General features: G+C 42.5%; 1 protein-coding gene across 1 annotated transcript in view; it reads left to right on the top strand.

Moving 5' to 3' along the window:
* The window catches only part of adamts17 (ADAM metallopeptidase with thrombospondin type 1 motif, 17), an 81,462-nt gene that overhangs the window by 41,961 nt on the left and 21,645 nt on the right, over positions 1–17,856 (top strand). Inside the window, exons 9-15 of the mRNA XM_034529257.1 lie at positions 1,116–1,256; positions 1,749–1,899; positions 5,413–5,514; positions 5,687–5,832; positions 6,322–6,491; positions 11,108–11,235; positions 15,715–15,835. Coding sequence (XP_034385148.1) covers positions 1,116–1,256; positions 1,749–1,899; positions 5,413–5,514; positions 5,687–5,832; positions 6,322–6,491; positions 11,108–11,235; positions 15,715–15,835 — 959 coding nt within the window. The remainder of the gene's footprint in view (positions 1–1,115; positions 1,257–1,748; positions 1,900–5,412; positions 5,515–5,686; positions 5,833–6,321; positions 6,492–11,107; positions 11,236–15,714; positions 15,836–17,856) is intronic.

Genomic DNA, 17,856 nt, shown 5'->3' with positions numbered 1-17,856 from the left:
TACAGATAGAAACTGCACTGAAATTAGTTTCAGGTTTGTGAACCTCTGGGTGGTTATTTATGTTGCTATAAATGACATCTAACTCGCTATGTTTGGCTGTCAAGCAGGTCCTGACTACACACTACGATATCGTCAATAAAATGAGAACTTCATGTTGAAACACAGGTTAATCCCCTTTTAATAATGCTCAATGAGCAGGTTAATAACATAACCTCTGACTTCTCTTATACCTGTGGAAACACATTCTGCTTCTGGAGGCACTTCACCTGTATAGTCTGCAGGTCTTTGAGTGAGGGTAAGTCTGTCAACCCTGTAGAGATCGGTTCAAGGACTTATTACATCTACCTATCACAATGTATTGTATCTTAGTATCACAAGGTAATAGTTACTGTGTGGTAGCTACGTTTCATTCACTTTTTCATAAGGAACTGATGAAATACACAAAACGCCTGCAGGAGAATGATTAAAGTCAGTAGATCTTCCAATGAAACAACCAAACAAGTCCAGAAATAAGAAAATGAGACTAAGGCACAAAGGACACAGTTATACAACAGAGCAGACACCAACAACCAACAGTGATGGTTCGATCTATGTCTGTGTCCTTGGTCAAGAGACTTAACCCGGGGAGAGGGATCCTCCTCTGTTGCTCTCCTGAAGGTTTCTTCCCTTTTTTCCCTGCGAAAGGTTATTTTTGGGGAGTTTTTCCTGATCCGATGTGAGGTCAAAGGTCAGGGATGTCCTATGTGTACAGATTGTAAAGCCCTCTGAGGGGAGTTTGTAATTTGTGATATTGGGCTATACAAAATAAACTGAATTGAATTGAACCCCACATTGCTCCAATAAGTCCCAGTGTGTAAATAGTTATGAATGGTGAGTATAGTAGCCCCTGCCTTGAGTGTATGAATGCATGTAAAAAGGGTGACTCTGTTAGCCAAACACACCATCCATTCTGTTAGCTGTGAGCCAAACAATCTGCAAACGCACAAAAGCATGTATGCACAAAATAGGCTAAAATATAGTGACAAAGACAGGGATTGAAAAGATGGCTTGACCTTGTTTGAGAACCAGCTTCACTACTCTTTGACACAGTGTCTGTATCCATGTCTTGTCTTCAGCATGGGTATGAGCCATGATGATGACCATGCCAGCTGCCCTGGTCACTCCCACATCATGTCTGGTGAATGGGTTAAAGGAAGAAACCCCAGTGACCTGTCCTGGTCCTCCTGCAGCCGCACTGACCTTGAGAACTTCCTAAGGTGAGATTTATCTCGATGAAAGTGCTTAATCTTGTCGACTTTTTTTAAGACAAACAAGTATCACCATTTGTCTCTGCTTTTCCTCCTTGTTATGGGCAGCGCTGTGTAAAAATATGTTACCTTTGGCAGTTTTGATACTTAATTGTATAATGGTTTGCAGGTTATGTATCACAGAGCAGTATATTTATAGAAATTTGGGGTTGCCTACCTTGCCGAATGATCCTCCCCAGATCATTCTAGATCCTAATGTTTGAACAGAGTAAGATAAATGCTGCTGGCCAACAATCCTCATCAGCTCTAGGAAACTACAGTAATAGCAGATAGATATCACACAAAGGATTCTTTGCTTTGGCTCATACTGGATATCATTTGATGTCACCATCAATGCTGATCTGCATCTTCAAATTAACTAACATTGTTTAAATCTGTGTGTGTGTGTGTGTGTGTGTGCGTGAGACATGTTATGACACCTCTCTTGTGTCCTTTGAACAGGTCGAAAGCCAGTGCCTGCCTCCTGCACACAGACCCCAGGAGCCGGTACCAGATCCGCCTTCCTCCCAAGCTGCCAGGCATGCACTACAGTGTGGATGAACAGTGCCAGATACTGTTCGGAACCAATGGTAGTTTTTGCAGTGATATGGAGGTACAACACTCTATTTGTCCTCATAACATCACATGTTATAAAGTTTACCTAACATATTTATTGTATATCCAACCCACCCTGACAACAGGAGCACCATTGATGTTTACATTACATTACATTACATTACATGTCATTTAGCTGACGCTTTTATCCAAAGTGACTTACAATAAGTGCATTAACCCTGTAAGACCCAAGCATAGAAATAATATCTAAATCTTTTTTTTTTAAGTCAGATGATGTTGTAAGAGTCTTCTGATGCAGATAATGAAGGATTCATTTTAAAAAAATGTTTTTGTAAGTTTTTAGGGAAACGTTGTAATATTGCAACGTTGGGCCTAGTTGGTAGCAGGATTTCAGCATTTGCTCTCAAACTGTCAGAACAAATACACAAAACAACTAATGGTTAATTTGGAGTGTGTATTGCTTACATAGCACTACAGTACATTTATCTAATAATAATCACCCAACAGTCATATTTTCATGAATCATAATTTATTTTAAAAAGATAAAAACTGGAATAAAAAGAAAATGGTAAAAAAAATGTTCAAGTATAACTAATTACAATGCAAATTAATCCTATTCAGGCAATACATTGCACTGATGGCACACAATACTGTCTGGCTAGCCTAATGTGCTCTCTACTTACATTTACAAAAGGAAAATACAACCCCCCCAGAACTCTTACATCCCCATATTCCAGAACATGTACACCTCTCCCTGAACAATGCAACCCCACATTCAAAAACATTTACACTTGTCCCTGAACAACCATCCTCCAAAGCATTCTACAAACATTATCTGGCTTGTGTAACAAGGAGATATTTGGGCAAACCAACAAAGTCCAGATAAAAAAAACAGTTGACTATATCTCACTGCGAACATAGAAATAACATAAACATAAATTATAACAAATAACCCATTTGTAAAGTGTGAATCATCAAATACATTATATTTCTGTAAGTATTTATCCTGTATCTGAACATCCAAGAAGTGGAATGTCTCCATGTAGTGTGCAAGGTGCACATGCTATTTTAGCTACCATTTTCACCCAACGTTGTAAAATTACAACAATGACATAACAAGCTGAAAATCTAATGTGATGCATGAATTCCACAATAACTTAGTATTTACATGAACTACATATTCTAACAATCACCCACAAAAATATTTCATGGAATTTACTTCAATGTTGATATATCCAGTTGAATGAAACAAGGAGATGTGCTTCCAGGAAAGTTTGCAGGTAGAGTGAGTTCGTGGCCTTATGGCCAGACCTATATACACATTTACGATCCAATAGCATTGCAAGCCAAGACAATAGGACCCATTGACTATGTAAATGTGGTCTTTCCCCAAAAAACGTTTTTGCAAATGTGTTTTTTGGAGAGATAAAAGTGACGTTGTAATATTACAACCAGGGGTCTTACAGGGTTGAACCATGAGTCCAAACTCAGAACAACAAGAATCAAGAAAGTACAATTCCTTCAAGAAAGTTAAACTACAAAGTGCTATCAGTAAGAGACATTTAAGTGCTACTAAAGTGTTAAACTACAAAGTGCTATCAGTAAGAGACATTTAAGTGCTAAACTACAAAGTGCTATCAGTAAGAGACATTTAAGTGCTACTAAAGTGCTAAACTACAAAGTGCTATCAGTAAGAGACATTTAAGTGCTACTAAAGTGCTACTACGGCGCTACCTTCCCTATTCAAGGGAATGTAAACAAGGAGAATTACTCTAAAAACAAGACGGGAATATTTGCTTCTCTGGAAAAACCAAGAAGCAAATATCTATACATATAACACAAATAATATCCTGAAAAGATCTCAGAAAGTTAAGAAGAATCAAATAAAAGACATGGGAGTGACTTCTGGTTGATGACCTTTGACCTCTTGACCTTTGACCTCTTCCCACTGGATGTGGGGAGCGGTTTTGGTCTGGTGTTCAGGGTCCTGATGTAGTGTTCCCCACAGCTGTCACGTGATCTCATGATGATGTCATACACCACGCCATTCTCCCTCTGAGGGTGGTTCTGCATTTACTATGTTCTAGCAGAGATCTTAAGGTGTTGAATAGTTTGTGATATGTGCCAACTGCTTGTAACTTGAATACTTTCATTCTTAAAAGATATCAACCAACTCAAACCTTAGATCAAATTGCGCTGAATATTTGATCAACGCTGTCTGCTTTCCTTTAGAGAAGAGGGCTGGACTACCCACACTTGTGGTCAGCTAAGGAGCAGCTGATGAAATAATCTTTATCTGGAAAATTATGTTAACTAGTGTTAAATAATAGAAGAACAATATGATTCAATAACATCTATCTTTATATTGCCCAAATTCCAAAATGTACAAATTTGCTTTAGAGGGATTTTCAATCTGTACACATAGAAACAGAGCATCAATTTTTGTTATAATCTTGTAATACTATGCACACATATATATACACAATATATATCTATGGTTTATTCCAGATGGGACAGATAATAATAAACACTGACACACTTAAAACAGCTATCCGCTGCGAGTATCAGAGCTCACTGGAGTCACCATGGTGACTGTCACACTCTGCCTTCTCCATTCATCACACTTGGCACATCTTCAACACCAAGGATTGTGTAAAGAAAGTCTAGAAATAAACCTTGTGACATTGAAGTAAATAAATAAATACATTTTAATCACTTGTCAAAGTTCCTTTTTTTAAAATGATATCCATGATGGTGGATATCACTGATTGTCACGGTCATTTTGAAAGAAATCAGTCTTATTGCTGTAAACATAAATACTACAGTGACACATGTAATGTGTGATGCTGCACAATGGGAACAAGTGTCTAGATACCACCTCAACCACTAGCACTTCTTCCTCTAGGCAGCTGCTCTAGGTACCGTAAAGACCCACTGATTATTTCTATGCATCAACATCCATAAGGTGCTTTGCATTGACTATTTATTGAATGTCCGCATGTACTTGCTTGATTCTTGTTGTTCTGAGTTTGGACTCATGGTTTAATGCACTTATTGTAAGTCGCTTTGGATAAAAGCGTCAGTTAAATTACATGTAATGTAATGTAATGTAGAGGGAAGGATATGAGACTGATCCAGCTGAACACATTGACAAATGGATGTCGGATTCATAGAAGGAAATTGTGCACTGGCAGGCGTTATGCAAGGTTTTATAAATCCGAATTATTAGAATCAGAATACATACATTTCCTCATTTGTGTGTGCACAAACATTTAGTGTGGATCCTACACATTGTTTTATAATTGAGCTCCCTGAGCTTTCTGGATGTCACTGCAAAGTAAACCAGGCTTTAATTTGAAAAAGACTAGAAGAAATGTATGCAGAGATGAGAGATGACTTCTGTATGACAAAAGCCTCGATAGCTATATTATCTTATTACACTTTACACATATTGCACAACCAGATACAAACACATTGTTATGAAGCGAGACCCCTCAATACAAAGGTGTGTGTGTGTGTGTGTGTGTGTGTGTGTGTGTGTGTGTGTCAGCACCTGATGTGCACTGGCCTGTGGTGTTTAGTGGAAGGAGATGCAGCCTGCAAGACCAAACTGGATCCTCCTCTGGATGGAACAGAGTGTGGCACAGATAAAGTAGGTCTCACCCACACACTGCTTCTATTTTTCGTTTCTTTCTTTGAGGTAGGGTTAGCAAGTAGTTAAAAAAATGAAAAAAAAGATTTTATTTTCACACAGTGCTTCCATGAACAAATACTCAGATGTTTACCTTTTTCCAGCAACAACTGTGTGTCTGTCTATGTGTCAGTGGTGCAGGGCAGGCGAGTGTGTGAGTAAGACTCCCATCCCTCAGCATGTGGACGGTGACTGGGGTCCATGGAGCCAGTGGAGCATGTGCAGCAGGACCTGTGGTACTGGAGTCCATTTCAGACAGAGGAAATGCGACAACCCTCCGTATGTCACCTATATCTGTCTGTCTGTGTTTTTGTGTGTGTTCAAATGACCACATTGCTTTTCATATCCATCCATCCATCCATCCATTATCTTTCTGTTTATCTGCGGCTGGGGCAGCAGTATTAGAGGGTATTCCAGACGTCCCTCTTCTAGCAACGTTTCCCAGCTCTTCCTGGGAACCCTGAGGCATACCCAGTGTTTTTTTGAGCTAATAAACACATCAGTTTGTCTTCTTTCTTAAGATATGTTACCTTACATTGTCAACACAGTGAAAATCGTTAGAATAAAAAATTTGGAGTAGGATATCGGTTTACATTTTATAATACCTTGACATAATACCGTCACCACAAAATACATAGTGAATTATACATTTTAGGTCATCATCCACACCTACTTGTTAGCCTCGATCTCTTTCTGTCCTGTGTGTGCGTGTGTGTGCGTGTGTGTGTGTGTGTGTGTGTGTGTGTGTGTGTGTGTGTGTGTGTGTAGGCCTGGTCCTGGTGGGCGACACTGTCAGAAGGCCAATGTGGAGCACAAGGCCTGTGAATGTCCTCCCTGTCCCAAGGGGGCTACCAGCTTCAGAGACCTGCAGTGTTTGTCCTACAACCGAAACGCCAGCAAGAAGGAGGGCAGCTTGCTGACTGCTATTATTAATGACGGTGAGACACGCATGCATACATACTCGCTTAGCCATACTTAAGAAACACATTAAAAGAATTACCCCCTTTGGGGCACACCACTCTCTGAACATTTGTTTTACTTACTGGCTTTTTCCTATTTATTTCTTACCACAGCTGTGTTTCGTCAGTTAATGAGTTCCTTGTGCATTTTCAGTTTGTCATCATTCCTTATTTCCTGTGTACTTTCCTTGCCTGTTTCCAGTCATTCAGCTTTACGTTTTCAAGTCTTAAAGCATTGAACAATGTCTGCTGCCTCATCTTTAAGTTGTGCGTTTGGGTCCAATCCTGCTATTCATGAATTGCGACAGTATGAACTGACCGAAAAAAAGGACCCAGCTGAGCAACACCTTGTTCTCAAAAAAGGTGTTGGAGTTCAACCAGACTTTGGCTAATCTCATTGCTGCTCAATCACATCGGAATTCTCCACTTCTGAAAGAGATCATGTTTCAGCATCAATATTTTAAGGAGAAGCCGTGGTTGAGCCGCTTTGTTCTCCACCTGGATGTCACAGAGGCTCAGCTGGTTCCTGCAAATCTCTAAATCATCCATGTCTGCTAGCCATCAGCCATCCTCCACTGTGCTCTATTCACCTTGGGCTCCTAAGTCTGCAGCACCTGTGTCCTCAACTAGCTCTAGCCTCCAACCCCTTACTCGGAACTTGCTGGCCGGGAAGGTCACCTGTCTGATCCTGACCCTGTGTCTCCTTTCTGGGGCACTCTTCTGGCTAACACACCGAGATTTTTAGGAGTCAGTCCCATGAAGTAAGGTTGGGTCTGTGGAAGGTGGGATGAATTCTCATGGCCGGTGGTAGATGCAGTCGGAGGGTTGTGGGATTAATGACCCATGAAACAGGGAATGGGCCCTATACGAGCAAGGGGACTTCAGCACCGTCAGTTTATTACATTCCTGGAGGAAACTAATGCGGATCATCAGGACTTGCTGTACCACTCTCGTGTCTGCTGGTTAAGTTTGGGGAAAGTGTTACGATGAGTGTGGGAGCTGAAAGAGGACATCATCGCCTTTTTGAACTTGATGGGGAAATCTGACGAATTCCCTGAGCTAAGCGACAAGAACTGGCTTAGTGACTTTGCGTCTGTTGTGGACATATTTTCACACATGAATGAGCTGAATGTGAAACTGCAGGGGAAAGATCAGTTTGTTCACGACATATACAAACATGTGAAAGCCTTCAAATCCAAGCTGACTTTGCTCTCCAGACAAATTGAGAACAAATCTTTTGCTCATTTCCCCACACTTGCCATGCAGGAAGAGGCACAGCGAAACGCAAAGAAAATACAGCAAATCACTTGGGGACCTGCACAGAGAATTCTGCCGTAGGTTCTCTGATTTCGGAAACATTGAACAGTCACTTCAGCTGGTGTCCTGTCCCCTGTCACAAGACCCTGAAACAGCACCACAGGAGCTGCAGTTGGAACTGATAGATCTTCAGTCTGACTCTGTCCTAAAGGATAACTTCAACTCTGTTAAACTGAATGACTTTTGTGCTTCACTTAACAGAGCCACGTTTCCAAACCTCCGGAGGACTGCACAGAAGATGCTGACTTTGTTTGGCTTGACTTATGTGTGTGAGCAGACATTCAGCGTCATGTACGCCAACAAAGCCCGTCACAGATCTAAGTTAACGGATCAGCACCTCAGATCTACTCTGAGAATTTCCACAACCCAAATAACTCCAGACTTGGATGCAACACTGATCAACAACACTTCCCACTGAAACTGAAAGTGATGATGTGTTGCTGCAGCAAGGTTGGAGCCAAATGTCCGACACACAGCCTGCGTCGCTGTGTGTCGGACATTTGTGTGTCAAATAAAGAAGTTGTTAAATTGCCTTGCAAATAAATACTTTGCTACTTGTTAAAAGCCAAATCCTTTCATGTAATGATTTTTACATGTAATTTATATTAGTTCACACAAACACTCCATTCATCTGTTTCTGGCCCGGCCCCTCTGTCAAATTTTCCCAATGGCGTAATTCCTCTCAGCTGGGCACAGTTTCCGAGACACATGAATGAACCTTCTTATCCTTGGCAGCCCGCTGCGAAAGAACCGCCCCAACCCTAGTGTCCCAGGCGTCCACCTCCACAATGAACTTTAACTCGGCAAAGGCTTGTCCCCTTCCCACTGGAAGGGCACATGCTGGGAGGTAAGAGCGGTGAGCGGGACAGCCACGGAACTGTAGCTACGAATAAACCGTCGATAGAAGTTTGCGAAGCCCAGAGTTCCTTCCATGTGGACGATGAAGGCCTGTCCGCAACTGCTCTGGTCTTAGCAGAGTCCATCTGGATGTTACCTGCTTTGATAACGAATCCCAGAAAGGATACCTCAGGTGTGGAACTCTCATTTTTCAGCCTTCACTAATAAGTCTTTGGAGAACTTGCTCTACATGTACCAGATGCTCCTGTGGTGATTTGGAGAAGATGAGGATATCATCTATATATACAAAAACTCGGAGGTCTTGGAGAACATCATTGACCAACCCCTGGAAAACAGCAGGGGCAAAATGAGTGAGTCCAAATGGCATAACTAAATATTAGTTTCCCTTCCGGATTCTCACCAAATGATACGCATTGTGGAGATCGAGTTTGGAAAAGATGGTTGCTCCTTGTAGCAACTCAAAAGCAGAAGAAACAAGTGGAAGGGGGTACCTGTTCTTTATAGTGATGTTATTGAGTCCTCTGTGATTGATGAGTGCAAGGATTTGTCCTTCTTGCTGACACAGAAGAAGCCAGCTCCAGCAGGAGATGAAGATGGTCTAATGAGACCAGCAGCTGAGGAGTCATTCATATATTTTTCCATGGACTTAATTTCAGAAGACGATAGGGGAAAAAGTCAACCTCTGGGAGGAGATGTACCAGGGAGAAGGTCGATCGCACAGTCATAAGGGCGATGAGGTGGTAATGAGGTGGCCCGGGCCTTGTTGAAAATGATATTCCCTGGGGACACCGGTGAGATCTGGGCACTCAGTAGAGAGAGACAGACTAGGAGCAGACGATAGGACAGGTTTTAGACAGACCGCATGACAATGAGCACTCCATTAAAACAGTACCTGTATACCAGTCAATGTGAGGTGGGTGTCTCCTAAGCCAAGGAGAACCCAGTCTGACAGGTTGTTGGGGAGCACGAATGAGATGAAAGGTGAGTGTTTTGCTGTAATTACCTGACATAGCATTGCGAAGAGGAGTGGATTGGTGAGTAACCCTGCAGAGAAGGTGGCCGTCCAAAGCCGTGGCGTGGATAGGTCTCTTCAGGAGCACCTGCCCGATCCCCAGTTGAGAGGCGAGAGAAGGTTAGCGTCTGCACCTAAATCAATGAGGACTGCATAGAATGCATAGCCCCCGCTATGAAGATAAGCTGCTGCTTAAGGCATGGTAGCATGCTGGCTTGGGTCGGAGGTTCCGGCTCGGCACGTGCAGAGGTGGGTGGGTTCATGTTTGGCCAGATTGTAATTTCAGGATTACTGTAAACTGAACCCAAAAGCACGAGCGTGCATAAAAGCGTCAGCTAAATGAATTGTAATGTAATATAATGAATTGTAATGTAATATAATGAATTCAGGGTCAGAACAGGCAGATCAGATATGGCGACAGGATAATGTTGGAGAGCTTGGCAAAAAACACCCAAGAGAATCGGGCAGAGAACAGATGTGAGTAAAGGTCTTAAGTAGTTAGGGAGCGATGAGATGATGTGCTGCAGGTGAGGTAGGGAGGAGGACCAGGTTAGGGGAATGAGAGCTGATGCTGTGGGAGGATCTGAAATGACATGAGTTAAGCCAAAACAAGTCAAAAGTTGAACCAGGGATGGACATCTTTGCTAATCAATCAACCAACATTTTCAGTTAAGCAATATATGAATACAGTAGCAAATAAATTATAACATTTAAAAAAAAAAAAATCTGGCGGGATGCCGGCTCACGCGGCCGAGAATGTCTGACCATCGGACAACGCGCCCAGTGTGTTTTGTTTCCCCCTGTTCCATTGGATCTAAAAAAGTAATGTTAGCCACTACCCATTGCCATTGAAGATGTAACTACATCAACAAGAGCTTGAGCAACATTTCAGTGGCAGCTGGCCATGCATGGCTGTTTCTTGCTTTATTTGCTCTTAGTGTAAACAAAGCAGAATTTGTCACTGCCTGTCAGTAAAAGCAGTCCGTCACCCATATATATATAATATCCTGGAACCTGTCTTGCGTGAACGGAATGCAGCAGTATGTTGCCTGCTACTGTGAGTCAGCCCGGACAATTTAGCAAGCCACGAGTCTGCCACTGGAAAAGAATGATAACGTGGGCTCTGCTGAACCCACGGTGGGACTAAAGTGTTGCTGCACACTGCTAACCTGGGACTAGATGCCAATATAGGCGACAAACTGCTGCCAATACGACGTGAATATTATTGATTGGTATCAAACCCAAGGGAAGACATCCTCCCTTGGGTTTGTTACATATAAAATAGCATTGAATGGATATGAGTCTCTGTTTTTTTTTGTGCTTTACATGATTTTGTGATGGGGGCTGTGTGTGTGTGTGTGTGTGTGTGTGTGTGTGTGTGTGTGTGTGTGTGTGTGTGCATGAGCAGAGAAGCCATGTGTGTTATTTTGCAGTCCAGTGGGTCGAGATGTCCCGGTCCTGATGGCTGACAGAGTGATGGATGGGACACCCTGTGGACCATATGAGGCTGACCTGTGTGTTAACGGAAGGTGTCAGGTACACAGACACTCACACACATGTGAATACGCCTTCAATTTCAGATAAGATAAGATAAAATAATCCTTTAATAGTCCCACAGCGGGGACATTTGCAGGATTACAGAAAATGAAGTCCCCACAGCGAACTGATCCTGAGCCTGGCTGACCTTTCATAATCTGACTTAACGTAGCAAGCCATTAACTCCGATAATGATTTTATCATGCGTTAACAGCATTTATTTAATTTTTCAATGGGAGGGGCTTAACAATGCTGCACACATTAACCGAGAAAATAGAGAAAGGTATTGCACTTTTAAATGGACATTTTCATTTTAAATCTCTACCAGACGGCGTAGTTGATAAAAGCAAAGTTATTTGTAACCACTGCAAACTGGAATGATCTTATCACCGGAGGACTAGGAGCATGAAGTGCCACTTAAAGGCATTACACAGCATTGATGCCAGCCAATAGCTACCCAAACAAATGCTTTGGCCAAGTATATAGCAAAGGACTGCAGGCCGATTCCTGTAGTGGTCTGAGGAGTGTCCTTAGAATCATAAAGAATGACGGCTTATGAGCCTCCCTCAAAACGCACCGTCATCAGGAGAATACACAAGTGACGGTTACAACGTGCACCAATTGTTGCTCTAACTGGAGACTACTGACATCGCTGGGTAACCACAGTTATTTCGGAGTTACAGTTCATTATATTTATGAACTGTGGGTGCTGCGTTCCAATAAAGTCAGCACACTTCAGACATCAGCCGTTCGAACAAGTCCTCTGCGTCGCGCGCACTCTCCAGCGCTCTGTCACAGTATCTCTGCAGAACGGTGTGTTTGACAAAGTCCTGACCAGTTGTGGGCCACTTAAACTAACTGTTCAACCTGCATCACTGAAAGTGTTTTTCTTTCTTTCTTTGACTGAGATTCTCCAAAGGAAATCCAGAGGCTTTACAGACTAAAAGGTCCTCTGCACAGTAAATTCCAGCTGTGTACTTCTTTTTGTGCTAGACCACTTTAGCTCACTCTAAAGGGGCGTTCGCACCAAACGCGTTGCGAATCCCATGTAAAGTCAACGCACAGACGTGTTTGGTTGCGAAATTCGCCCGGGGCGTTGCGATAGACGCGTTTTGCGCGTTGCGAAATTTTCGCCAGTTGAAATATTTCAACTTCCAACGTGAGTTGCAACAGTTTCACAACTCGCCAGCCAATCAGCGTTGAGATGCTCCGCCCGCTGGGCTGCTGCTGCTCTGGAAGCGGAAGTTATCGAGACGGAGTCGGTGAAACTCCCCGAGCTGTGTGAGCCTACGGGTGATGTTATGAACCCAGACACCAGGGCGTTAGATGTTCCGACGTTTATGGGATGTCCACAACAAGTATAAAGCAGAACTAGTGGTTATTTCGACCGTGGTGAATGGCGAAAATTAGAACTGTTTTTACGGAGACAAGCCATGGAGATAAGCCACGCCCCCTTTTCGCGTCTAACACGCCTGCGCATTGACTTTGGGATCTCAACGCGCGTTTGGTGTGAACGCAGCACAATTTGTCGGGCGACGAAACTCACGCGAGTAAAGCGTTGCGAATATTCGCATCGCATTTGGTGTGAGCGCACTATAACAGGGACCCTTACGATTGAACATAGACCATTTATGCAGTTCCCTGATAAAAGACAAATGTTTCTTACAATTCACTAGTTTTTAATTCATTATTGAATGTTGCACATAATGCGATTAAACGCTGTTAATCACAGAAAAAATCCTTATGTATGGTGTGGCTTGGACCCAAGGCTCAGGTACTAACAAGACATTGGCTTGGACCCCCAACCCCAAATCTCAAATTTGCATCTGTTACAATCTGTACACATACGACACCTTTGACCCTCACATCAGAACAGGAAAAACTCCTCACCAAAAAACTTTATGGGATGAAAATGGAAGAAACCTTCAGACTGTATCTGCCCCTGGACTGAAAGTGGAAGCTGGTTCCAAAGAGGAGGAGCTTGATAACTGAGTTAAAGATGTTTTGAGATGTGTTTTGTCTAAGTTTAACATTAGGAAGTTGCAGGTCATACAGGTTTTCATGTTTTTAAGACATGCTTGTAGCAAACTGGTTGATTTCGTCTGGCTTGATCGATAGATATAATTGAATATCATCTGCATAACAATAAAGGTTTATGGAGTGTTTCCTGATAATGTTGCCCAAAGGAAGCATATATAAAAAGTAAATAAAATTGGTCCAAGCACAGAACCTTGTGGAACTCCGTAATTAACATTGGTGGTCATTGAGGCTTCATCGTTTACAAATACAAATTGAGATCGATCTGATAAATAGGATTTAAACCAACTTAGTGCGGTACCTGAAATGCCAATCAACTGATCTAAGATTGTAAGTAAGATTATAATACACGCCAGCGGTAATGTCTCCCGACTACGCCGCTCGGAGGTCACTAAAATGACCGTGGAATCGGTGTGTACTTATGCCAAGACAATGTCGGACTCCGTAGTTTTCTCTGGCCCTCTCCCCAATCTGATCAATGATGACATGTATAGCCGCATGTCGTCATTCAACCGCTGGTTGTCCAGGTGGTGCCCAGCAAACAATGTGGGCTACATAGATAACTGGAAGACTTTCTGGGGAAAGCCTGATCTGATGAGGAGAGACGGCATTCATCCCACTTGGGATGGAGCACGTCTCATTTCTGTTTGCGGAAATATGGATCGTGGTCCATGCCTATTACTCATTATTCATAAATGTCATATTCATTGAATGTTTATGTAACTCTGTAATGCTGTTCATCTGTACACATGACATATATTCTTCTGTCCATCCGGGGAGAGGGATCCTCCTCTGTTGCTCTCCTGAAGGTTTCTTCCTTTATTTCCCTGTGAAAGGGTTTTTTCTGTTCTTTTGGGAGTTTTTCCTGATCCGATGTGAGGTCCTGGGACAGGGATGTCGTACAGATTGTAAAGCCTTCTGATGCAAATTAGTGATTGTGGGCTATACAAAATAAACTGAATTGAATAGAATTTCTGCAAATTTGACCAAGTTGATTAACGGACTTAATCCATGACCCAGAGTTAAGATCAGGAAGCAGAAGCAGAGTTGTAGTCTTCCACCCTTCTCTGCACTTCCATTCTAGCAGTTACCCACCCTTAACCTTAACTCTATAGAGCCTGTGTCCGTCCCACGGCCACTTAAATTAATTAAATCAAAAGTAACCAGTCATACAAAATAACCTCATACAAGTTTGTAACAAGCTCATGTCACTATGGGTCCCCCACCAGCACCAAAGTCAGGGTATCTTTCATAATGTGCTTTATTACCTAGCAGACTGTGCCCCTGCTCTCCTGTCTCGTGCCTCCATCCCTATCGAACCTAATATAGGGAAAAGATGCACATCAACTGATCCCCTGCAGCTGAGGCCAATTAGGCCTCTTCCCGGCACCTGTTCCCTGAGCCACTCCCCTCTGTAGCTAAACTACAACTAATTTGAAAGCCTTGTTCTTAGTCTTTCACATCCAACCTGGAAAACATTACAGCCAATTATATTTGTTATACTGTACCAGCCACCAGGTCCATATTCAGAATTTATATCTGAATTTTCAGAGTTTCTATCAAGTTTAGTCCTTAAAACTGATAAGGTTATTATTGTAGGAGATTTTAATATTCATGTGGATATTGATAATGATTGCCTTAGTGCTGCATTTTTCTCATTATTGGACTCGATGGCTTCTGTCAGAGTACAGAAACCCACTCACTGCTTTGGCCACACCCTCCACCTTGTTCTTACATATGGCATTGACATTGAGCATTTGGAGGTCTTCCCACAGAACCCTCTTCTGTCAGACCATTACCTCATAACTTTTGAGTTTATACTCCCGGAGTATACACCGTTAGTCAAAAGTTTCTACACCAGATGTCTAACTGACAGTGCTGTAGCTAAATTTAAAGAAGCGATTCCTTCTGCATTTGATTCAATACCACGTCTCAATGTGACGGAGGACTCCTGTGCTAACTTTAGTCCGTCCCAGATTGATCATCTTGTCGATAGTGCTACAGGCTCACTGAGAATGACACTAGACTTGATAGCCCCACTGAAGAAGAAGACAGTGAGGCAAAGGAGGTTTGCTCCCTGGTATAACCCTCAGACCAGCAAACTAAAGCAAACTTCACGAAAGCTTGAAAGCATATGGCGTTCCACCAATCTGGAAGAATCACGCTTAGTTTGGCGAGATAGTCTTAAAATATATAAAAAGGCTCTCCGCAATGCCAGAGCAGCCTATTACTCATCAGTAATAGAGAAAAACACCTCCTGATGGTTGGATAAACTATATATGACACCAAGATAAGATGGCATTTGTCCTGCATACATACATAATCAAATCCATACATTATACATTATACACAAACGACACCCTTCAAAATACACAAACAGACACACTCACAAGTCAAAAAGCAACTTATCAGTGTTTGATTTGCTGTGTTTTCTGTGTTCAGAGAATTGGCTGCGATGGCATCATCAACTCTTCAGCCAAAGAGGACCGCTGTGGTGTATGTAATGGAGATGGTTATTCCTGTAAGATAGTGAGAGGAGACTTCAATCACACCAAAGGAATGGGTAAGTGTGTGTGCTATCTAACTAATATGCTTTATGTCTAAGTAGGTTCATTATTAGAGGAGGTTGAGGTTTATTATTGAACTTTATGCACTCCAATCTATGACACTGGTTACACATGTAGTAATAAAGTTGGTTGGAGCAAAAACACACATTTGTTCAAGACACCTTGCCTACAACTATGTAAGAGAAAATATAGTGCAAAAGCGTGGGACTGGCAAAAGTCTTTAAAGTCTAAAGGCAATGGCTGCGAAAGTTGATCTGGAAAGCAGGCTAATAATTTAGTTTGGCTGAACAACACTTTAAAGTTATCAAAGCGAAGTTTACTGAACTACAAAAATAAATCTAGATCATAAGGCTTGCTTCAAAAAGGTTAAACAAAAGAAGAGCAAAGACACATGATTACATCAAAACTGTGCTAGCTATGAAAAAAATTCCAATTGTGCAAAAATCCAGCCTTATGTTACCGTTTTAAACTTCAAACTTCTACGGTGCGGGACAAGTAGTATTTTCCCCATAGAATTTGCAAATGTTTTCTCGTTTTTTTTAATTTCTTCAAATTTTTCCAAGAAATTGCCGGGCGAATCTCTTTGATATTTAAATGCACACGATTCCCGATCAAGCCGCACGTTTTGATGTAATTTTTACGCATATGCGAGCAATGCCGCGGGATGAGCGTTGGTCCAAAGTTTTGGCCGAAGAATAATAATAAGCCGGAGGAGTCCAATCAGTGTTGAGCCTAGCTGCTTTGCATAGCCACACCAAATTTAAATTTGCTTTGGCTTTACAATCTGTACACATGCGATATCCCGGTCCCAGGATCTCACATCGGATCAGAAAACAACCTTGCATGGGGAAAAGGGAAGAAACCATCAGGAGAGCAACAGAGGAGGATTCCTCTCCCCGGATGGACAGAAGCAATAGATGTCATGTGTACAGAATGAACAGCGTTACAGAGTTACAACACATTCAATGAATATGACAATGTACGAATGGACCTCCACAATCCATGAAACAGAAGGAGGTAAGGGGGGGGGGGGCGATCAGCAGGGCCAAGGCAGGAGGCATCAGACACAGCAGGGCCCTATGAGACGTGAAGTCACAAAGACTCCGGGGAGGAAGCAGAGTTAGTAAGGTGCAATGGAGAGATGTAAATTCATCCATAAGTAGAGAGAGAAGAGGAGATAGGTGCTCAGTGTATCCTAAAACATCCCCCAGCAGCCTATAAGCCTATAGCAGCATATCAAGGGGCTGGACCAGGGCAAACTTGATTCAGCCCTAACTATAAGCACTATTAAAGAGGAAAGTCTTAAGTCTACCTGATAACTGAAGGCTCTGGCTCCCATCCTAATTTTTAATTTTTAAGACTCTAGGAACCACGAATAGCCCCGCACATGATTGACATCAGAAAGATGCTAAATCTAAAAAACACATGTAAAGGTGTTCATTAAAAAATCTAACCGCTGCGGGAACGAAAGACCTTCTGAGTGGTTCAGTAGAACACTGAGGCCTCCCGAGTCTCACGGAAAGACCTTCTGAGTGGTTCAGTAGAACACTGAGGCCTCCCGAGTCTCACGGAAAGACCTTCTGAGTGGTTAAGCAGAACACTGAGGCCTCCCGAGTCTCACGGAAAGACCTTCTGAGTGGTTCAATAGAACACTGAGGCTTCCCGAGTCTCACGGAAAGATCTTCTGAGTGGTTCAGCAGAACACTGAGGCCTCCCGAGTCTCACGGAAAGACCTTCTGAGTGGTTCAGTAGAACACTGAGGCCTCCCGAGTCTCACTGAAAGACCTTCTGAGTGGTTCAGTAGAACACTGAGGCCTCCCGAGTCTCACGGAAAGACCTTCTGAGTGGTTCAGTAGAACACTGAGGCCTCCTGAGTCACGGAAAGACCTTCTGAGTGGGTCAGTAGAACACTGAGGCCTCCTGAGTCACTGAAAGACCTGAGTGAACAATGAGGCATCAGTTCTTCCAGTTAAATGTACTGTCCAGATATACCCCAAACTATTTATATGACTGGACA

The sequence above is a fragment of the Cyclopterus lumpus genome, chromosome 3 (genome assembly GCF_009769545.1).
Source record: "Cyclopterus lumpus isolate fCycLum1 chromosome 3, fCycLum1.pri, whole genome shotgun sequence".
NCBI classification, from domain to species: domain Eukaryota; kingdom Metazoa; phylum Chordata; class Actinopteri; order Perciformes; family Cyclopteridae; genus Cyclopterus; species Cyclopterus lumpus.
This window is presented reverse-complemented; position numbering and strand designations above follow the sequence as displayed.